This window comes from Callospermophilus lateralis, chromosome 1 (assembly GCF_048772815.1).
Source record: "Callospermophilus lateralis isolate mCalLat2 chromosome 1, mCalLat2.hap1, whole genome shotgun sequence".
Taxonomy (NCBI): Eukaryota; Metazoa; Chordata; class Mammalia; order Rodentia; family Sciuridae; genus Callospermophilus; species Callospermophilus lateralis.
In genome coordinates, this window is record NC_135305.1 from 220615416 (window position 1) to 220639349 (window position 23934).

The following is a 23934-nucleotide window of genomic DNA, read 5'->3' on the forward strand; positions in this document are numbered from 1 at the left end:
GAGAGGGTGGTGTTAGTCTAGTCACTGTGCAGCCACACGAGCGTGTGGACACAAGCCAGTTCTCGGTCCCCAGCTGAGGAGCGGGGAGGAGCTGCATCAGTCAGATGGACAGGGGGTCTTCAGTGACCGAGTTCCGAGGACTTCCCTGGCTCCTCCTTCAAGGCAGAGGGCAGGGGAGGTAACAAAGAGAGAGGAGAAATTAATCCCTCAGAAATTAACCAAAGCTTCTAGCTTCCCTAGAGACCAGCTGGGATTTCTGCAAGCCCCAAAGCTCCGTAAAGGCATCATGATACCTGAGAGCCTTTGGCTCATTGTAAGAGTCAACCCAGTTCTTTCCCTTGCCCTCCCTCCCCGTTCCCAGCCCTGTGCTCTGCTCTAGTGGTCTTCTCTGGTTGGTTTGTTAATTGGTGCAGTAAGTTATGTACAGAAGTGGGATTCACTGTCATCCATCCAAACACGTACCTGGAGAGTTTCATCCTGCGGCTCCTCCCCTTCCCACCCCCACCCCTCGACCGTCCTCCACTTTACTGCCTTCCCTTCTCTCTTCACAAGTTCCCCCATTTTTGGACCTTTTCACAAATATTTATATTGGGCTTACCATTCTGGTGTGGGTAGTGGAGCGAGACATCTCTGTACTTTCCGTTTCAACACCCCTCTGCACCCTGCTAAACCACTTCCTGTATTCCATTCGCACCTAGAAGTTTGAGAAATAGAGGAGCTTGTGTTACATACAGAGCTTGGGCCAAGAGAAAGCTGATGACATCGGACACCATAAGGACTTGATACATGATGATAATGCAGGTGATAATGAAGGTGATGGTGATGATGGTGAGGGTAACAGTGATCATGATGGTGACAGTGATGGTGTGATGGTGATGATGGTGTGATGGTGATGATGGTGATGATGATGTGATGGTGATGATAATGGTGATGGTGGTGATGGTCATGATGGTGGTGATGGTAATCCTCAACAGTTAGAGGTATGCATCATTAATTTGCAGATGAGAAAATTGAGGCTCAAGGAGAACAGGCATACTGCCCAAGGTTACATAGCAACCTACTCAGTAGTAGACCCGGGATTAGTGATGAAGTCTTCTCTGGGCTTGTGGTAGATTTACCAAATATTCCAGTGTCCCTCCTTATTACAGGAGGATTATTCATCCTCTCCCTGGTGAGCCCAAATATAACCATGCAGCTTCCTTTGAACAGTGAAATGGTAGCAGAATGGATGGACGTGTGTCACAGCCAAGCAAAAATATTAAGTGGGGTAGGCTACATTTGGCCGTGATCTCTTTTCTGTCTGCCATGAGACCAACAATATTGTAGGCAGGGAGCCATACCATAGCCTGAGAGAAGACCATGTAGACCAAGCCATACTCATGCAGCATAGACAAGAAATGAACTTTTATCATTGTAAAACACTGAGACTGGGGCGGGGGGATTATTAGGAAAGGACTATTTGTTAAAGCAGCATAGTCTACCTTATCCTGACTGACACATGTTCTTAAGAGATATGTCAGGATGCTAAATGGGTGAAACCCCGAGGGCACAGCACGCTCAAGGAGCCCCTGAACCCCCTTCTCAAATAGAAGGCAACATCTCAGTACAAATATGAAAGGCCAAGGAAAGGCAAGAATGCACACAGCCATTCAATAGGACAAGGGGCTAGGCTGGGAAGACCAACACTTAGTCTTACCTGGCGATTAAGGAGGCAGTGAACCACGAAGAGCAAAACCCCCTGCAGGACATTGGTGATGGTGAACAGGTAGGCAATGACCAATCCCACTGTCTGCCCAACTTCTTCAACCATGAAGAAACCAAGGCCCCAGGAACATCCCAGCACAAACAGTTGAGCAATGGCCTTAAATGTCATGACCCTGGGGAAAGAGCAATAGTAGCTACAGCTTAACTGAACACGGTGAGTTTGGTGAGCACAGGGCCTCATCTAACCTGCAGCAACCTTTAGTTAGTGACTGATACAAGGTCTGCACAGCCTGAGGGTCAGGCAGGACTCATGTTCTCAAACACCTCTGCTAAGAATAATGCTTTCTCCTACCCTTGGAAATGATTTTTCTGCAAAGTCTTCTACGTGGCCTTACTGGAAAATCTGCAGAAATGCTTTCTAAAATTTGTGCTGAAAGATTTTGGAGGAGAGTGATGTCCTGTCTTCAGAACACAACGCAACAAAGGAAAATAGTGTTCAATAAGACGGAGTGGGGCTGCCCTGGCCACTGGCTGGGAGAGACGGCACGTGAGTGTGCGTGTGTGTACACGTGTGTGAAGCATGAACCTCACTTGCACACACACACGCAGGGAATGGGGAAACAGCACAAAGAGAGAGGCTAACCCTCCAGGACTGAGGAAACGGAGGACTAGTGATGTTAAGCTGGTCGATAAGTGGATGAGACCAAAGTCAAGGCCCAAGGCCGGAGAGATTCTACTGCAAGTTGTACCCATATCCCCGCCACTCTTGGGGAATCAGGGCAGTTAGTTGGTTGGCTCATAATGGCCGTGGGAAGAGTCATGTCCACCTCATAGGCTGGAGTTTATTGGCAAAGGCCAGTATCTACCCTTGTTATGATGGAGAATTTAGATGGCACCACTGAGAACAGTTTCTACAATCTAGGAGAGTGGGTTCCAGAGGTCAGCGGACTCTCAGAGGTTAGAAAAAGGATAATATTGATACTCTAGCTAGCAATTCAATATGAAGAATGTTATACCAAGGAGACATTCAATCAATGTTTCTTGAATAAAGAAATAAAGCAATGGATCAAACTATCTGAAAATCATGGTGTTTACTTCTTTTGGGGAGGGGGTCAGGGGGCATTTCTGGACTTGAAACTAGGCATTTGCTTGTGTCAGGCAAGGCCAGGCCTCCACCACTGAACGTCCACAGCCTGGGTTGTACTTCTGTCCATTGTCCCTCTTTGTCAGGAATGAGAAGAACGTCTGACTTTTGTCTGGGGCAGAACCCAGGGCCGTGTCTAGACCAGCACCAACTACCACTGGACTACACGCCCGGCCCCGTGTCATGTTTGTGAATAGACTTACTCTTTCCTGCCAGACAAATCCGTGGCTATCACCGATTCCAGTAACTTCTTACCTGGTGTCCTGAATGGTGGAAACCTCTTTATTGAGGGAGGAAAGTTTGCTTCTCAAAATCCACAGAATTTGGAAGTACAACACCAAGTTTATCTGTGGAAACAGCAGAGAAAATAAATGGCTTGGAATTTTCTTTCAATTCCATTTCAAACAACACAACTTGAGCTGGAGCTGAGAATCTTTTTCCCAAAGGACACCAGCTCCGTAGGGTCACCAGGGACATGCTCAGGTCTATCACGTGCTGCCCAGGGCTCAGTCCTGCAGTGCTCGGTAACTTATCATCCAAATGACACTCCGAGAGGGGGAGGCTGCTACCGACACCTACACCAGGCAGCAGGTGTAACCGGGACCTTCCTGGCAAACAGAAGACTGGGTTGCTCTGTGCGTTTTATTGGATGAATGAGTGCAGGGCTTTCTAAAGGCTGCAAATGCAGCAAAGGGCTACATTATTCAAAGAACAGCTGGCGCACTAGGAGAAAGCCATGGCAACAGGACTGATGGCAATATTTTCAGAAACAGAGTTTGGTGATGTTGAGCTGCATTTTCTTATCTTTATCTCATTTCCACTTTAGCAGATAAGAACACTCTCTTTGCTTGGTCAACCCAGGGCCAGCACGCCCATAAATAACTACCACCTACCAAGATAACGAGGGCCACTGGCCCCATGAAGCTCCAGATGAATCCTTCATCGAGCTTGAGCCAGCAGCTGTGGAGCAAAAGGCAAGCATTAGCTGGGCTTCCTCCAGAGGGGAAGGGGTTTGCACAGAGGCTCCTGAAGCAAGATCCCAGCAGCCCAAAGAGCCACTGAGTTCAGACCTCAGCCTCAGGCTTTAGACATTGACCTCAGCTGACACAAGCTGTGTGCACGAGTCTTGGCTTCCCTAAGTGTAAAGTGAGACTAATCAAAGCACTGGGCGATTAAGTGGCTGTGCACTAAGGCTTGAAGTCAGGTAACGCCAGTGATCCAACCCTGCCTTTCTTCAATACTGCACTGGCTATTCTGGGTCTTCTTCCTCTTCCACGTAAACTTTAGAATCAGTTCATCAATATCCAGAAATACTTTGGTGGGCTTTGGATTGGGAATGTGTCAGGCCTACAGACTAAGTGGGAAGAACTTGACGGCATTGAGCCCTCCTATCCATGAACATGGAATAGCCTCTCTGTTTATTTCCATCTTCTTTGATTGCCCTCAAAGTAGAGTGTAGTCATTTCCTCACACAGAACTTGTACGGAAGATTAGATGTAATTGTGTGTGAAGCTTTTGGAGGCAGCTCCTGGCAAAGAGCTCAGGTTCCATCAATGCAGTCACTATGGCAATAATGATTGTCATAATGAGAGAGAGTAAAAACAATAATTTAACTATTATCATAAAATAACCAACACTAATTGAACATTCATATCCAAAGCTCTGTTGCTCAACCACTGTGTGTCCTGTCGTGACGGATGTTGGTAAAGGTAGGATAATTTATTCTAGAAGGAGACCTGGCAGTGTGAATCTGGAAAAAATAACAAGCCTCAGCGAACGGGGGGCAGAAAAACTTCCACACCTAAGTTCTAGCACAAGGATTGCAAACTAGAAGTCCCCGGCTGAATCTAAACTACCACTGTCTTTTTGAAACACAGCTGCACTCCTTCGTTTGCATACTGTCAATGGCTGCTCTCACAGTAGAAAGGCAATCCTGAGGGGTTGCCACAGCAACCGTATGACCTGCAAATCCTCTGGTGGAAAAAGCTCATCCGCTTCTGCTCTTCCCTACAGTTTGATCTCCTGGATGATCCTGGCAGGGTACAGGATTCAAACTAGAGGCAGGGCCTCTCCTTCAATTCAAGAGGGACAACATCGAGCAGGACGTGGCGGCGCCAGCACAACCCCTTCCTAACCCAGCACCACCACCAATGCCAGTTGCTCCGAGACATTGTTCTGCACAGAGCTCTACAAACTTCTGCTGCGAGGCAGCAGAACACTGCTGCTGAGAGCACCGCCTGGGAATGCTGGCTTCCTCCCTTTGTAACTCTGATCTTGGGAAGAAGCATGAAGTGCGGAAAGCCCCAGATGCCTGTGCATGGGGTAGTAAACTGACAAGTTCATATTCGGTCAGGGTGAGAATGACATGAGCTGCCACATACAGGAAGCATGATCTCTGACCTGCCACCGGCCTTCGAGAGTTGTGACAGTGGTTATTCTTTGTGGTTTGGAAATTAGTCTCAACCCATTCCACCTATTTTTTTCAAACTCCTACCGAACACATTGCCCTCAGGTTCTGTGTGGAGCCATGGATTTGCTTTACCTCTCCCTAAGTTTCCAGAAGTTGTATTCAAATTTTTGTGTGCATATGAATTGGTTGGGGGAATGGAGCTCTGTCTGGTTTTCATCATCAATGGGATCCAACCCCAAAGATGGTGATAACCACTGCTCTAGGAATTGCCAAAGTAAAACAGCACTGGGGCTTCAAGAAGGACTGGTTTGAAGAATAATTCACCATTTTCATTTCGAAGCTCACGCGGACTGCAAATACCCTTCCCACCACAAACACACATGGCGCTTACTGAGTATATGTGCCGTAGTTTTGGTGTCCAACTATCGCGGACACCATGACAATCACAGCTGGGACGCCGTAGCCCAGGGGGTACATGAACCTCTTCTTGAATCTTCCCGTGCTGGTGTAGTTGGCCACTTTAAGATTCCTGACGGTGAGGAAGAGGTGTAGTCCTTCCAGGAGCATCCAGAAGAAGGCGGCCAGGTAGAGGTAGTGCAGTACCCCTGCAATGATGGAGCACAGCATCTGGAAGGGAGAGAGGAGCTGGCTGGGGCCACCGGCGGCTGCACCTGACTGTCCTCAGCACGCACCATTCCCTGGGTGCCCGCTGGGAGTCTCAGTTTGAGTACCTGTGCAATACATTTCTTGGGAATTTCTGCTGGCCATCGAACTTTGCTCTCTGAATGCACACAGCAGGCCAGAAATACCAAGGAACAAAGGAGTGGGGAGCAGCCGCCAGGGTCCTAATGGAGGAGAGTGTGCGCCCTGGCCCTCTGGGTGGGGAAACTCTGCACATGCGCCCTACACTGCCCCTTGGAGGTCCTCCTGGAATCAACCTCCAGTGGCCACAGCGGGAACTCACCCATTGGTTGGCTTTCTGTCCATCTGTCTCATTTCCCCTCTCGGGTCAATGTAGCCTAGATCAGTTCCAAACCAACAATAACTCACACTCAAATTTCCACTGCAGGATCCGTCTTTGCACGGAATATTAGCGAGTCCGTGGAGAGCCGGCACGCACCCTGCACCGCAGCAGCCTCAGTACAAGTAAATGAATTTTTAGGACAACCTTACTTCACATTCCATCGATGGGGACACTGGGGTCACAAGCCATCGACATTCATAAAAAATAGTTACTGGTGAATTTCAAAGCGTGTGTCTACTTTTGGTCTAGAAACATCTGAAGTACCACACTTTGGAAAGCACTTTTCTAAACTAATTTATACATATATATGAATTTTATGTGTATACATACAGCCTTTGAAGGACAGTTATCCAAATCACAGCACCTAGGAAAGTGGCATTTCCATTTCTGCTCGAATAACAATCTTATATGTTCAGAAAGGCAGGGGAAACCGTGGTGAGCACGAAGAGGGGAAAATGGAAGACACAGCAGAGAACCAAAGCAATTTATTTCAGTTTCCCACCAACTCCCTGCTTAAAGAGAGAATGAATTTTTTCTGATTTAATGACAGAAATTTAATGCTCCTTTTTCTTCTTTGTTTAATTTCACATGTCAATCTGGCTGAGCCACACTGCCCAAATATATGGCCAAACATTGTACTGGATGTTTCTGTGAATGTTTGCAGATGGAATTACCATTTAAGTTGGTGGGCTATGAGAAGAAGCAGATTGGCCGCCACAGTGTGGGTGGGCCGTGTCCTATCAGTTGAAAGCACGAGTAGAAGAAAGCCTGGGTGCCCCTAGGCTAGAGGGAATCTGCCAGCAGGCAGCCTTCAGACCAGAATGGCAGGATCCTCTGGGTCTCCAGCCTCCTGGCTCGCCCTGTGGCTTCTGGATTTGACAGCCTCCATAATCCCAGGAGCTCATTCCTTAAACCAGATCCCTCCCTCTCTACTCTCTAATGCACATTCTACAGCGTCTGTTTCCTGGAGAACTTTGGCCACCACAACCTCCTAATGACCAAGTCCAGCAGACTCTACTTGATCTCTGGGAAGAACTCAGCTCGCCTCGTTGACGGTTCCTGTCCTTTGGCTCCAGGATACCTTCTGTTCAGGAATTCTCCTGACACTGCTCATCTGTGAATATTTGGGCAAATCTCCCAGCTCTGAGTGTTTAGGTGTTGCTCTTCCACAGGCTCCAGCCTGGATCCTCCTCAATCGCCCTGTACACCCTGAGCTCACCCAACGCCCGTCCTGAACTGCCTTTTTTGCGGAGGACATCCTGAGGTCCCCTACACCCCAGTCTCTCGGGGATGGGGGCTCCTGTTCCCAATTGTCCTTGTGTGTCTCAGTCCCACGTCCCCCCAGCACACCTCACTCGCAAATGCGGGCGGGGACTCCTTGTCTTAAGTTTGGGTTTATTTTTGGTGGAACGGGATGACAGTGCGTATCTGTGGGGTACAACGCTTACGTTGTGTAATGTGGTCAAAGGTCATCGCGTCCGGGTGATCAGCTCGTCTGTCACCTTACTCATGTGCGTGTCTTTGCCGGGAAGGTGCTGACCACCCTCTCCTCCTGTTATTTTAAATGTGCCCGGTGCTAGCTGTGGTCACCTTGCTGTGCAGTACCACAGCGGGACTTGGCGTCCCCGAGTCTGTCCCACTGCAATGTCCTCTCTGCCCTCAGACCTTTCGGTGCAGCTTAGTGAACGGCATCACCAACCCCCTCACCAGTCTCCCAAACCGAAAGCCTCAGACAGGACACGGCTACTTCTGCTTTCTCCCAAGCACGCCACTTCGGCGCCCACGGTGGCGCCGAGTCCTAACCACGTCACTTTACATTTCTTCTGTCCAACTCGCCCCCTCCACCCCCTCGGTTCCCACTCTGCCACCTCCTAGCGAGCCAGCCTCGCCCCTCCACGTTCTTTCTGCTGCTAGTTTCCTCTCACCCCGTTTTCCTTCGCCTTCCCTGGGTCCACCTGCAGCAGGACCCAAGAAGCTGCCCTCTGGCTGTGGGCCAGCTTCGGCCGGTCATCTGCTTGTGTACCTCAGGTCGCTAGCACACACCAGGCCTATGGGCTGGCTCCATCCCGGCAGCCATGGTGCCACAGACGCAGGTGAAGCTGCACAGCTCGGCCACAGTGCGCAGAGCTGGAGGTGGCACCGTCTGGCTCTGCACAGAACTTGGCCAACCTGGAGGACGACGCCCAATCCTGGCCTGTCCGGCTCCAGAGCCATGGACTCCCCGCATTCTCCCTGGAGGTTCCCTCGGATGCCCATTCAAACTGGACGGGCCACAGCCTCCTGGAACTCAGAAGGAGGGTGGCCAGTCAGTAAGGAAGCCAGCTGACCAGTGGGCCCAAGGCAAGTACTTCACACGCCCCCAAATCCTATGCTGACTCCTGCTTCAGATCCTCCAGGTCCGTGGTTTCTACTCCCTGGAAGTCTTTCTTCCTGCCCTTGACCTGTGAGCCCTAGTTTACCCTTGAGAGCCCTCGCACGGCCCTCTGTAAAGTGTGTCCCAGAGTCTCCGGCTGGTGTACACTTGTATGAGTCCAGAACTAGACACCTCGGAGCTCAGACCTGCACTTCACGGGCCACACCCAGGCCAGAAGAACCTTCATGCTCTCAACAGCACCAGCTCTTAAAATGTAAAAGCTTAAGACGACAAGATCCCATCTCAAAATAAAAAATAATAAAGGACTAGAGAGACAGCTCGCTGGTACAGCAGCCCTGGGTTCGATCCCCAGGGCCAAACAGGAAGAAAAAAAAAGAGCAGGGTCTTAATACTTTATTTCCATTGGCCAGATTAGGTCACATGGCCCAACCTCACTGCAAAGGACACTGGGAAAAGCTGTCAGTCTTCTTCAATGTCCTCCACACCTGGCAAACTCATCCACCTGATTGCCACTGAGTCACCTCATCTGCACTGGTGGCTTCCTCAGAACCCACAGGGACACAGCACTGAGGCCCTTGTATGTCACCCTGCACAGTGACAGTCCTCTAGGCTGCCTTACACCTTCCTAGGCTGGTAGCTCCCTGTTCACAAAGCGGTTCAACAAGGCTCCTGGCACACAAGGATTCTTTGAATATCAATGAATGAATAAATTCAGTAACAGGTGGGTGACTACATAGCATTATATAAGAGCAAGACACTCTCAAGATGACCAAATTAGCTGGGCATGGTGGTTCACACCTGTAATCCTAGCAGCTCGGGAGGCTAAGGCAGGAGGATCACAAGTTCAAAGTTAGCCTCAGCAAAAGCGAGGCAATAAGTAACTCAGTGAGACCCTGTCTCTAAATGAAATACAAAATAGGGCCAGGGATATGGCTCAGTTGGTAGAGTATTCCTGAGTTCAAACCCCAGTACAAAAAAAAAAAAAAAAAAAAAAAAAGACGATAAGTTAACTTTATCTTAACTAGAATATCACTTTTATAACTTTGAACACATTCTTTTAAAATCTTATCAGAGTAGTGGCTAGCACTGAGGGTGACCTCTGATCAAACCACCAGTGACTGTCAATGCATATCATCGTGAAATACCCTATGACAGGCTTTTTGGTAAAGGTCCACAAAGGAAATATTTTAGGCTTTTCAGGGCCATCTCTACAATATGCAAACAGATAGGTATGACTGTAATAAAAATGACATTACAGTACAGAGGGTAGGCCAGATTTGCCGGAAGCCTATTTTTTTCCAATTTCTTCCTATATTCAAATGAGGAAAGTGAGGCCAAAAGAAGCTAAAATCATGCCCAAGGTCACACAGCTAGTATAAGTAAACTGTATTTGGATCCAAACTATCTACAGAAACCAATTATTCTTTCTTTTTTTTTAAAAAAATTAAGCAACAAAATGACGAAGCATATATACTTATGGTATATAACAGGGTGTTTTGAAATATGTATACATTGTGGAATGACTACGTTAATTGACATGTCCAACACTTCACAAATGTACCACCTTAACTGCACCATTTGTCTTCTCAGGAACAATAAGTGTGCTTTGAAACCTTCCAGTTGGTGGACCACAGTCTTTGGAATTAAAAGGAGCCTAGAACCTGTAGTTCTGGTCCTTCCTGATGGTGACTGGGGTGATGATGAGCATGGTGACTAAGGCCAGCTCCGGCCTTCTTCACATTCCTCATGCTCAGTCCTTGCTGCTGGAACCCCACACCTAGGCCCCACCGCAGAGGGGAAGTCCAGAAAGGGAAGTCAGAGCAGAGCTGTTGGGCAACATGGTGGCTGCTGAGCAGAGTGATGTGTTGCAGCTTGGAAATAACCAAGAAAGCAGCTTCGCATCTCCCACATCCAGAACAAGAGCAGCAGTGGGGGTGCATGTCCCTCAGCTCAGCTCAGCCTCGGTCCATGCCATGCGGCCATCGCAGAATCCCACAGTGATGATCACAGCAAACAGAAATGTGGCTCATGGTTCTGGAAGAACCAGGGGCCCACGTCTAGCAAGGGCTCTTTGCTGCATTGCCCATGGCACAAGGGCAAAGAGCAAGGGGGGACAAACTTGTTCTTTCTCAAGGAGCCACTCTGTGGTAACAGCATTAATCCATGGACGAGGGCAGTGCCCTCCTGGCCTCATTGCTTCTGATAGGCCTCACCTCTTACTAAATATTTTATTACTATTGTTATTATTATTGATTATTATATTACTGTATCTTCTGTGAATCGTACATAGTTATGGGTACAATATGGCATTTTAATACATGTTCACAATGCATAATGATAAGATTGGGGTAATTACCATTTCCATCACCTCAAGACATTTGTCATTTCTTGTGCTGGAACCATTCTAGATCCTATTAGCAGTTTTGAAATATTCAATTAGTCCTTGTCAACCAGTTATTCTACTGTGCTGTAAGGGCCCACCCCTTAACACTGCTGCATTTGGGGATTCAGTTTCCAAAACTTAAATTGCGGTGAACATGTTCAAACTATAACACAATCTTTCCATGATGTGAGTTTCAAAACTACATGTTGTGCACAATAAATGTTACCATTTTCTTTGTTAATTTTAAATAACTTTAAATAAATGAGAAAGTCACTTCAACAAGGTCATGCAGCAAGTAGAATGATTAATTGAGATCAGAGAGGCTAGGCCACTGTCGATCAGTGTTTCAGCTGCTCCCCTACCCCTCATTCCAGAGCATAGATTTGTATCTAGGAAAAGGCTTCCCAGCCCAAAACTACATTTCCCAGAATTCTTTGCAACTGTGCTACAGTGTGACTGGGCTCCAGCCAATAGGATATGAGGGGAAGTGATATGTAGCACTTCCTGGTGCCGCTCATATTAACCTCCCCCTTGGACTCTAGCACATGCTCTTTTCACTTCCCAGTTGGCTAAAATAGGAGACACTACAGAATGTCCCTGGAAACTGAATGGAAGATAACAGCCTCCTTCAGCCTGAGGGTGGTCAGACATCCTGCAGATCTGTCTAACTCATGCTGTGCGAAGCCTCTGACACTTTGGAGTTCAGTCATTACAGCAGGTGATGTCCCCTATCTAACACCATCACTAAATGGGCCCTCAGAAAGATGGTCTCAAAGTTACACAGGAGGAGAGATGAACAAGGCACACTTCCCTCTCCCAACACCATTGCTGCTAGTTAACATCTCCTCACTTAGGATCAGACGCTGGATTTGACTATGACAAGGAGGTAATTTGATTAAACCACCTACCTCAGGCTCAGTCCTGTTGATGCCCGTGAGGAACAGGAAGTGGGCCAGGAAGAGGCAGAGAGAGAGCTGCAGGTGGAGTGTGGTACTGGTGTTCTGGATGGGCCGGCACAGGAGGAAGGTGAGGACTGCCAGGAGGAGGCAGAGCAGGGAGAGCCCCAGCCCCACGTAGGTGATCACAGTCAGCACCAGATCCTCCTACAGGCCATCCAAGAGGGGCAAGTTAGCGCTCTCAACTCTGCTGTTGTTTTCCTACAGAGTCATTGCGCTTCCTAGTCCAGTCCCTGAAACAAGCAACTTAACCCAACGCTTGGTGTTTGCAAAACAGGGAGAGTTAGAGCATTTTCCACACTGGACTGATGAAGAACCACTCACCAGATGGGCACTGCCCAATGGAGGTATTGGACACAGGTACCCTGTGTATTGCTGTAAATTTCCTAGTAGCCAAAATGAAAAATGTAAAAAGAAACAGATGAAATTAATGACACTCCGAGTTTGGTTGTTCGGTTACACCATCCACAATTCACGTATCTACCTGTGGCTGGTGGTCTCAATAACAGCACAGCACTCGGCCCTGGTCTCCAGGGAGGCTGGCTGGGGACTGGGTCTTGTTCTGGGTCACATCCTCAATGCTCAGAACAAGTCTAGCACCCAGACAGTACTCGACAAATGAATGAAATGAGGCCATGTATGTGAAGCACACGACACAGTGGAGCTAAAAGGACCTAGGGGAAGAAGTGAATTAAGCTTCTTTCAACCTGAGTTATCCCAGACTTGGTTGTGAAATTCAGAGAGCTATGGTGTGTCATCAGTGACAGTCATTGCCTGCCTTCTGGTGTGACCAGAGAGGTTTGGTTGTAACCCTCTTTTGCAGGGTAATAGATCTTCTTTCAATCCCAGACCCCCTTGGACCTCCCCTCTGGAGAGGCTGCCAAACCAACTTCCCAGTGGCCAAGGGCTTTCCTTTTGGCTTGAGCTCACCCCACCCATGCTTGCAGAAGTGCCCCCTGAACACAGCTGAATGACGGCAGTGAGTGTATACATACCCCATCTCCCTCGCCACTCAGGATGACTCTGAGGTGCGTATCCCACACTGCCCCCTGGGTCTCCCAGGGGGAATAAGCTCTGCTGACCACAGTGGTCACTGGCTTGATAATCTTCTCTGTGCCGCCTTCTATCCTTTCCCCATTTCTCTTCCTCAGTCCCTCCTGGCGTCTCTCAGAATCACCTCTCAGGGAAGCCACCTGACTCCTTATTTTAGAACCTTTTTCTAAGCTATGCAGAAGATAAGCCCAGAGCTTCCAAGCAAGGGAACTTGGAGCCTTGGTACCTTGGGCGTCAGAGCCACGAGGACAGCAAAGCTGGACAGGTGGAAGCACTTGCACCTGGTGTGGGAGTCATTGCTGCCCACATGGAAGCAGCCCTCCGTCGACCAGCTGCCCCCATCCTTCGACCCCTCCCAGTAGACGCAGAGATGCTTTGCCGTCTCACCACCAGGCTGGAAAGAGAAAAGCAGGAACGCGGATCTCTTTCCCGTGTCCCTTTTTCAACGTCGTAGCTTCATCCAGTGTACTGAGTTGGAAAGCACATTCAAAAAACACCTTTGGGGTTATTCTACATTTATTTATGTTCCCTCTCTATGGCCAGCTCAGTATTCAGGGCATTGACCCTTAAAAACTGCTTCCCCCAGGGCTCTGCTGAGAGATCCCCGGGGGAGCACAGAGACAGGCGAGTGTCTCTTTCACACTCCCTTTCTGCTCTGAGCTATCTCCCTCTCCAGCGAGGTGGCCCTTCCTCCTGCCTGCCTCCAGCGCCCACCGTGCTCAGGAACACTCATGCCCCGTGGCCTTCCCAGCTTCAGTAGGGGAAGCTTCATGCTGTGGAAGTCCCTGGGGGCCTCAGCATTTCTCTTCTTTCCCAACTTCATTGAGATGTGTTGACAAGTAAGAATTGTGCGCATTTAAGGTTGCCTCACGAGGTCTTTCTACATGTGAACACTGTGAAGTGATTGCCAGGACGGAGCTAATTAGCCTATCCGTCCCCTCCCATTTCCTTTTGGGTGAGGAACCTGGAGCCCTGCTCTCTTGGGAGATTTTGACATACAACGCATTACTATTAGCTCCAGCTGCCAGGCTGGACTTCTGCCGATGAGGCACACAGCTCCGGCACTTGCCCACCCTATAACTTCAGGTTCATTCTCTTGGACCAACATGTCCTTCTACCACCTGGTTCCCTGGTGACCACCATTCCACTCTCAGTGACTGTGAATTTGACTTTTTCTAGATCCCATACCTAAGTGAGATCATGCAGTATCTATCATTCTGCATCTGATTTATTTTATTTAACAAATGTGCTCCAGGTTGAGGCACGCTGTGGCAGAGGGCAGGTTCCTTCCTTCCAAAGGCTGTACAGCACCCCGTGATGTGACCTTCACATTCCCTTCATCCACTCATCTGCTGGTGGACACTGGGAATGGTTGGAAATAGTGCTGCCGTGAATGTGGGGTGCGGAGGTCCCCTCAGATGCGGAACTCCGCCCCTCCGTAGATGGACCCATGCTGGGCCTGCTGGATCCTGTCCTAGTTCCGGCTTTAATCTTGTGTGGTTCCTTATCCTGCCCCGACATGGTTGTTCTGATTCACGTTCCCACAGTAGTGTGCTCGGCCTCCCTTTCCCCACATCCTCACCAGCGACCATCTTTTGGCCGGGTTCTGCTCACCTGAGTGTGTTGAAAAGTCAGGAACGTGGGTTCAGACAGGTTGACCTTGTCACTAACGGTGCCACTCACAACCTGGGAGTTCAGCCTGGCTCCCAGCTTCCTCCTTCTATCACTGAAAAAGGATCCGTTCAGAAAATTCCCAAGAGATCGATAAGTGATCAGAGCAACTATGCTCTTGTCTGAGAAAAGAGAGGAGAAGTGGTGTTAGGGAGTGTCCACGTTGCTACCCGCATGCCTGTGCACACACTCCCTTGGAAATTCCTTAAGTGGAACATGCACTGTACTAGGAGAGGTGAGGGGTGCACAGTCTGGGAAGTGTGAGCATAACGTTCACGTCCTGTTTTAATAGGTGTACGTGTCAAACAAGCCCACCGATGGGCCATAACAATGCACAACGCACAATGTTATGATGCCTGCATAACAACGCAGGCATCAAAAGCAGAGTCAGGTCAGGTGAGGTGCACAGGCCTGTAATCCCAGTGGCTTGGGACTCTGAGGCCGGAGGATCTCAAGTTCAAAGCCAGCCTCTGCAATTTACTGAGGCCCTGAGCCTCTTGGTGAGACCCTGTCTCTGGGGCTGGGGCTCAGTGGCTAAGTGTCCTGGGTTTAATCCTTGGTACAAAAAAAAAAAAAAAAAAAAAGCAGACTCACGAGGCAGGATGCTGGGCCCAGAAGGGGAAGTGGAGAATGGAACCTCAGTCCCACCCTCCAGGTCCACTCTGGGTCAGCCAACTCAGTGGAGGGCTTGCGGGCGGCTCATTCTACTAGATGAGCTCCCTCGCGCCCCTTTCCTGTTCTCCCCCTCCCTCTCCTCCTCCCTCTCTGGTCCTGTCTCCCGCCCTCCCTCTTCTGCCTCCCTGTTCATGCATGGACAGTTTAATCCACGTGTTCAAGATGCTCTGCAGCCTGGTGGAGCCTCCTAAGCCGCTATTACTCATGGGCCACCTCCCACTTAGGGCCAAAGCCACTCGCCACCTACATCATCATTAGCTCCATTGTGGGAATCCACTCATTTTTGCTCCTTTCCTGCCCCACTCCCACCCCAAGCTCACATTAAGGAGCGAAGACTAAAGTGGCCAGGAACTTTCCGGAGTGGCTTAGCAGGCACCTCACTCTCAGAGTAACCAGGTCTTTCTCTTTGAAGAGGTTTGTATTCATTCTTCATTCCTTCACCCATCTGATATCTATTAAGCATCTACTGTATGGCAGGCATTGTGATACAGTCATGAGCAGAACAAAGTCCCTGCCACCGGAGAGTTGGCTTTGCAATGGGAGAGATGGACAGTAAACCAACAAATAACTAGAAAGTTCCTACATGGCTTAGGTGCTTTGCACAGACCTACGGTGAGGGGTTAGGCAGGGTGGCAAATCCAGCCTGCCATCTGTTTGTGCAAATAAAGATTTATTGGCACCGCAGGTTCCTTCTTTGACATATCTGCGGCTGTTTCTGAGTAGTTATGAAACAGATCTCCTGGCCCCCCAAAACCTAAAATATCTGCAGTCTGGTCCTTTTACAGAACAGTTTGGTCAACCTGTAAGGACAGAGATAAACTGGGTGTCTGTTTTAAATAGTGTGTTCATAAAACACTTCCCCAAAGAAACAGAGGTTGAGGCCACAACCAGCCTCCATGGCCAGGAGCTAACTTGTTAGACCACCACATGGAACCGCTCGTGCCCCACGGGGGTCTCAAGGAAGCATGCCGGCGGGCCCCCATCCTGACCTCATGCGAGTGACGTCATCCCCCAGATTGCCTGGTCAGTGGTCAAGGGAGATCCCTTCATCCTCCATGCAGATCCCCCCAACTGGAAAACTTTGTAGTTCCCCCACGGATGGGCCAGGCACCTGGAAATGAGTTAACGCCCAGCATCCGGGGCCTGGAGGATGCGCTTCAGACCCAGTACCTCTTGTGGTGTCCTTGAAGGCGCCAGTGCAGTTGAGGTCCATCGTGTTGTTCCCAGCCTCCAGCACAGTCTCCTCCCTGCACCTCTTGGTTTCATAGACTGGAAATGGCAAGAAAGTGACCTCGCTGGGCTGACCTCACATGCTCAGAAGCCTGCAGAAGCCCTACTTTGGGAGATTTCCTTTTACGCACTTTTCTCTCTACCAAGGAAGGCTGGGGATGGGCAGAGAGCTGGTCTATTCTCTTTTCCCTCAAATTTATATTTGGAAGAAGAGCCCTACTCATGATGGGTCATTTGTGTGGCCAGTCTGTCCACCCTGGGAGATAACAAATTCCATAATTCATGGGCACTCACTATGCCTGGTCCCAATGCCCTTTATGGTGGCCATAAGGAGTCCACTTAGTATTCCTTACCTAGATCAAACAGGGTGTTTTCGCCCTTTCCTGGAGAATCAATATTCTTATTCAGTATTTCCAGTTCCACACGCTTAAGTAGGATGGTAGCCTTTTCTGCAAAATCCTTTTGGCTCTTCTTTTTCGACAGATCTTCCTTTTAAAGAAATAAAGCTAATTAGACTCTCACCAAAACTTAAGAAATCAGGAACATGCTACATCTGGTTGGGTGAGCCCAGCAAGGCAACCACGTTTGCTGATCTGCTTCGAGGTGGCGTGGGCCATCCTCCCTGTGTGACCCAGGACTTCCGATGGCAGCGGAGGCACTATGGACCATCCCAGAGCTTCTCATCTCTCAGGACATCGGGACCTGCACAGTTCCTGGTTTGGGGAGACTGCCCAAGGCGCCCTGGATGTTGAGCAGTATCCTGGGTTTCCATCAACTAGGTAGCCACCTCCTCACACTGTGACAATGAAAAGTACCTCCAGAGATTTCCAAAGGCCCCTGGGACAGCGGGCAGCTTTGCCCCTGTGAGAACCACTCTGTCTGAAAGCCACAGGGAGCCACCGCAGGATTTGAGCAGAAGAGCATGGTAAGACTCACCCAGACCAGACTTCACCTCACTCACCCAAACGTTCTGCTGTGAGTTCGTGTTTCCATCCTCGTTCTCTGGGGAACAAAAGTAGCCATTAGTTGGGACATGGAAGAAAGAGTCTGGCTCACATCCCTCCTTCCAGTCAGCCGCAAATTGCGCCTATTCCTGACACTCCTCTAAGTCCAAAATGTGTTCTGCAATAGAATTTTAAAAGGGAACTAGGATGGGGCTTCCAGTTCAGTCATTCAATCAACAAGATGTATGGAGCTGCTACTTAAAACCCAGCATGAGGCTGAACCACAAGGACACAGTGTAGTCAAAGAGACCCGCGGTGCTCCCTTGTGGAACTTGCAGACTGCAGGAAAGTCATTAAGGAGATAATCACAAGTAAGCGATGAAGTTGTTGCAATCGATGCTCTGAAGTAGGGTGAGGTGACTTGGGAGCACACTATAGAGCTCCCAATCCCTTGGGGGGTGAGAAAAGGCGTCCCAAAGGAATCCGTGTCAAATAATAACAGAAACTGCTGCCTACACATCATACACTGTCTCATTTAAGGGAACAGAAGGTTCTAGAACAGGCCTCCCTAAGGTAGGACCCAATGTTCATCGAGCCTTCCTGAGTGCCTAGGACTGCTGAGCATTTCACATGCATTAACACCGAAGGGCAGGTGGGGTGTGCTGATTTGCCAGGGCTGCTGTATGTAACGTAGTGCCACCCACTGTACCGTCTCTCAGTTCTGGGGGTCAGAAGTCCTGTGAAACCTCTTCCCCTTGACTGTGGACTGGATCTGGGGACCCATTCTGATGAACAAATACAGGATGTGCCTTCTGAGACCAGGTTATAAGAGACTCAGACTCCAGCTCCTTCAAGTTCTCACCTGCTACAAGAAAGAAAAACCCGTGTCTCCAGGTAGGGGGAGGCCACCCTCCACAAACCACAGGGAGGAGCTGAGAGCTGCAGCAACATCCTCTAAGAAACGGAATCCTGCCAACAACGTGTGAGTGAGCTTAGACGCAGGCCCTGCCCTGGCCTAGTCTTCAGATGACACCGTGGCCTGGGTGATTTCTTCATTGCAGCTGTGAGAAACCTGGATGCAGAGGACCCAGCTAAGCCCTGTTGGGCTCCTGACCCACAGAAACTACGAAGCAATCCATTTCTGTACAGTATTAAGTGACTGCATTTGGGGGTAACTTGTTATGCCTCGACACATCACCCACACAGTATACTCTGTTGCTATTCCCATTTACAGATTATTCGTTTTGGTCAAGTTCCATACGTAAAGGAGCCACCACTGAAGTGCAGTCAGCGGAGCTCAAGACATAGAATTATACGGGGACTGAACAAGTGACTACGTTGGGGGCACCAAGAGATGGATTGCTTCTTTTTGGAGAAAGAAGCCACAAATGAGAGGAAGTCTAGAGCAAACCTTGGCTTTGACTGGAATCAGAGTACAATGCAAGCTCACAAGAAGGAGTGGTATACAGACAGACAGACAGACAGAAATAGGAATCGAATTTAAGATCAGCAAGAGGTAAAGGAAAGGAGAAGTTTAGAAGACAACTGGAGATGTCATTTTTGGAAGCTTGGGAATGAGACCCACGTTGGACACATAAATTTGTAAAGTGTCCACCACATGAAAATGGTTGACTGATGCCCCTGGGCTTGGGGACATCTCCTTGTGAAAGATCCTCAGGGTCAACAAAGGGATGCGGATGAGTTAGGAGAGGGCTCTGAGCTCTTGCCCTGGCCTGAGCTGTTACAGGAGCACATGTACATGCGCGCGCACACACACACACACACACTCCTTTTCCATGGTAGAAAGCATTTGGGAATTCTCACCGTGACATTCTGCATGTTCAGTGTCAGGGGAACCAGAGAGCCAGTGGAAGAAAGAGCGTTGAACCACACAGACGCAGAGGTGATACCCGATCTTTTTACTACAGAACATTTCCTTGCACTTTGCCAACTCACTCCTACACTCGTCAGCATCTGTGAATCAGGAGAAAATATGACTTTTATTCTCAAAGAACTATTTCATTTTTTCCCTGCCCAAGGAATCTCAGTTGCCCAACATCGTTTACAAACACCAAACGACATCTCTTGTTCTTTAAAAGGATAAATCAACATTAGAGATGACTTTAGAATGTTGCACATTTATAAAAATATGCAAGTGTTTTATAGAGGGAGAAAAGTCGATTCTATCATGCAAGAGTAACCAGGAAGACTGCAAGGTGGGGAGCGGCTCAGCCACCAGAACTACCATGAACCTCGACCAAACAAGGAGACACTGGCACGTGAATAAATGGAAATGACAGTGGGGTGGACAAAGAGACCCAGGGCATATGGAGCTTTGGGGTACGGAAGAGTAGTATGTCAAGTTGCTGGAGTAAGGGGGTGAGGCTTGTGACACAGCGTCAGTTTGTGAAATCTACTCAAAACCCATCCAGCAGCAAGGACCTGGAGTCGGGGGGAGGGCGCACGCTGCTGGAAAAGGTTTCAGCCGAGGGGGGTCCTGGCTTAGGTCTTGTGTGCCCCGCCATCTTTCTGCTGACAGACCAGAGCTGAGCCCCCAAACTCCAGGGAGACCCAGAGAGAAGCTGCCCTGGGCCAGTGACTGACACTTGCTCTCTCTATCAAAAGGACTCGGGGACAAGTCCCCCTGGAAAACAGTGTCCTCACCCATCAGTCTTCTGAGGAGCTCCGGGTTTTTTATGGGCTCTGAGTTTGTGCCTGGAGCAGCACAGCTATCACTAACGAGTGGCGGGAGTGGAACCTCACAGTCATTTACCATCACACTTGAGGTAGGATGTGTGGAAGATTCTCCCCAGCCACGAGTACTTGAACCCATTTCTGCAAACACAGTGGGTGCTGTTGAAGCAGACGGCAGTTTCAGGGCAGGGAGGGCAGGAATCTGCAGAGATCACAGAACCTGATTATTCCTTTGTCATTCATTCATTCATCCAGGAAGTACTCACTCACTGGCCACCTACGATGGACCAGAGGCGCTGGCCAGAAGAATGTGCTCTTGGGAAGCTTTTGAGTGTCCATCTCACTGCTGAGTAGAGAGCTCACAACGCCCACCCCTCCCACTTCTGCCTCCGACACCAGCGCTGCCACTGCTAACCGCCAGCACTGGTGTTTTGTGAAAAACACCCAGCTTTGTTATTATTTTCAAAAGTAAAAACTGGCGTCAGTGAGGATATGGAGAAACTGGGATACTTGTGCACTGCTGGTAGCAATGCAAAATTGCGTAGCCTCCCTAGAACTACTTAGGCGGGTTCTCTAAAAATTAGAATTACCACATGATCCAACAAGAGCTGAAAGCAAAATATCAAAGAGATTTGCATATCCATGCTCACACCAGCATTATTTACAAGAGCCAAAAGGTACAAGCAACCCAACTTTCCGCGGTGGATGAATGGACAAATAAATGTGGCATACTCATACCGTGGAATAGTTCTCAGCCATAAAAAAACGAAGGACCTTCTAATATCCCTCCAACATGGACATTATGCTGAGTGAAATAAACCAGTCACAAACAGACAAATATTGTGAGATTCTGCTCGTAGCAGGTCCTGTGAGCAGTCAAATTCATAGAGACAGAAAGTGTGCTGAAGTATGGAAGGGAAGGAGGAGGTAGCGGTTAGTGGACAGAGGTTCAGTTAGGAAGATGAGAAGGTTCTGGAGATGGATGGTGGGGACAGCTGCACAGCAGGAGAGTGCATTAATGCCCCAGAACTGTGCACATGTCATTGGCTGGAAAGGCCAGTGTAAAGGTCCCATCCATACACACATTCCAGGTCCCAATCTCCTTCCTCCTGGCCTTTGGCGATAAACTCACCTCTAGAAGTCTGTGCCTCTGATCCTGATGAAGCCAGCAAGACACTGACAGCTGGAACAGAAAGAGGAGGGGTTAGTTCTGATGGGGTCCCTGGGGCTCTTCTGGGTACCGCATGGCTTTGCCTGATACCTGGCCTATGTGCTATCCCCGCCTCAGGTTTCTGAATCTTGTTCATGACTAGTGTGTGTTTCAAAATTCTAGATTTTGAAGCCTGCTTCATCAATCTTTCATTTACAAAACACATTTTGGGGTCAAGCCTAAGGACACCTCGCACAGTTCTATGTCCTGAAGATCTCTTAGGTTTTTTCCCCTATAATTTTAGCTTTCTGTTTTGCATGTTCACCAGTGACTCATTTTGAGGCTTTTCTTTGCATAAAATGTGAGCTTTTGGTCAAGGTCTTGTGATGCTTGGTCTCCTTTGGATTTGGAGTTGCCCCAGAAGCAATTGTTGGAAGGGCTCCCTGGGGATCCCACCAAGGAACTTACAATGTGAGGTTATAACACGACAGGCTCGTGCAGCTAGAGGTGGGAAAGTGACACATTTAGAGGAGAAAACAAAGGTAGGGTTTCTGCGGCACTCACCTGAGAGCAGGGCCAGCCACCTGCTTCCCATAGCACCGGCCTCCAGAGCAGCAATCGAGGGTCTCTGGGGAGGAGGCAGGAGCTCCTGCAATGAGAAATCCTGAGAGAAGAGGCCTATGAGGGTCACAGGGTGAGCATGTGCAGAAAAAAGAAGTCACAGACTGTTGGTGGCAATGTAATTAGTACAACCATGTGGAGAACAGTGTGGAAATTCCCCCGAAAAACTAAAAATAGATCTAGCATATGATCCAGCTCTATGGCTTCTGAGTCTGCGTCCACAGGAAATGAACAGCCCACCCAGAAGGCAGCTGGCGCCCATCGCTGTGTGGCTTGCTATGTCACTGTCACCATAGCTCAGGTATAGAGTCCCTGGGTGATGGTTGAAGAAACATGGACCATATGCACCACACAATCTTACAGCCCCAGTGAGGAAGGAAATCCTGACGTGCAGAGAAATGAATGGAGCTGGGGGTATTATGTTAAGTGAAATGAGCCAGACACAGAAAGACAAGTGCCGCATATTTTCTCTCCTAGGTGGAAGCTAAAAAAGTGACCTGAATACGGGGTAGTGACTGCAAGAAGTCAGGTGCTGCAGGTGGGGAGAGGGAGGTCACAGGAAGTTGGATCTGACCAGTGCACACTGTCTGCGTGTGTGGAGATATCACACTGAAGCCACCTAAGGACATGAACACATGCTAGTCATGAACAAGATTCAGGAAAAGAGTTCCTCTTCATGGGGACATTCACCCTGGTTTCCTCATCTGTTGATTGATGTGGCTGCTCCAAAGAAGCTGTAAGCATGATTGAGTGACTATTTTTAAAGAATCCTGACCTTTCAGAGACTCATGCTGAAACATTTGCTGGTGAAATAAAAACATGACCAGGATTTACCTAAGAAATAATTAGGTAGAATGAGTGTTTTAGGCAGCAAGTGGGAATAAAGAGGAAGCAAGATCAGCCGGCAGCGGATCACAGCTGGGGCTGGTGAGGAGTCCGCGGGGTTCACTATGCTTTTGTTGCTACGTTCGTACGTGTTCAGAAGGTTCCAGAACAAGGAGGCATGGGGGTGGGGAGATGATCATGGAAATATACTACTAAGTAAATAAATAAATAAATAAATACCAAAAGGCAGTTTGCATGCTAACATTTGTGAAAAATAGGAGAGATGAAATAGGAAATGCCAGCACACTATAAACGATTAGAAATAGGTATACATGTATTAATGATGCATTTATGTAACAGGAAAAGTATCTCCCCATTTTGCAAAAATGTTAGCATTCTGTATACAGTGAGATCTATGCATGTGTGACGCTCTGTGCAACATCACACACACACATGCACAAACAAATGCACTGAATGCATAGCATATTATGCTTCTGTGTTTGCATAAAATACTCCCAAAGCAAACCTAAGAATTCACAAAAACAATTGCCATTGAGAAAGAGCTGTGGATCCAGGAAACTTATATTTCACCATTTGTTTTGCCTCTTGAACCAAATGAAAGTCTTTCATATTCAAAAATTCATTTCTAAAGGTCAGAATAGTAGAAGTGCTCTACCTCACCCTCAGTGAGCCTTCCAAAGACTTTAAAAGGCATCTTATTCAGCCATAAAGAAGAATGAAATTATGTCATTTGCAGGAAGATGGGTGGAATTTGAGCATGATATATTACATGAAATAAGCCAGATTCGGAAGTCAAGGGTCTCCTCTCCTAGATGGAAGCTGCAGAGAAAAAGGAAAGAAGGTTGTGGGGGGTGGACCTCATGAAAATCTAAGGGAGACAAATAGAGAAAGGGACTTGGGGAGTAAGGGGAAGGTACAGGAGTGATACTGGCCAGATTGTATTGTAATGTGGTGTGCAGGGGCAGAAATGTAACCACAAATCCTGCCATTGTGTACAACTGTAGAGCACCAATAACAGTGAGGGAAAAGGCATTGTGTTTGCCTAATGGGTATCA

General features: G+C 48.6%; 1 protein-coding gene across 1 annotated transcript; it reads right to left on the minus strand.

Moving 5' to 3' along the window:
• On the minus strand, window positions 1-22007 carry LOC143401521 (putative adhesion G protein-coupled receptor E4P). The gene is made up of 16 exons (XM_076859091.2): window positions 21977-22007; window positions 21395-21445; window positions 20342-20464; window positions 19393-19542; window positions 17586-17626; window positions 16978-17113; window positions 16565-16663; window positions 14663-14841; window positions 13275-13442; window positions 11948-12142; window positions 5650-5885; window positions 3742-3808; window positions 3104-3195; window positions 1697-1877; window positions 599-694; window positions 1-155 (listed from the first exon to the last, which is right to left on the minus strand). The coding sequence occupies exons 1-16, from the start codon at window positions 22005-22007 to the stop codon at window positions 120-122; spliced, it is 1881 nt and encodes a 626-aa protein (XP_076715206.2). The 3' UTR covers window positions 1-119.
• Between the last annotated feature and the right edge of the window lie 1927 nt (window positions 22008-23934).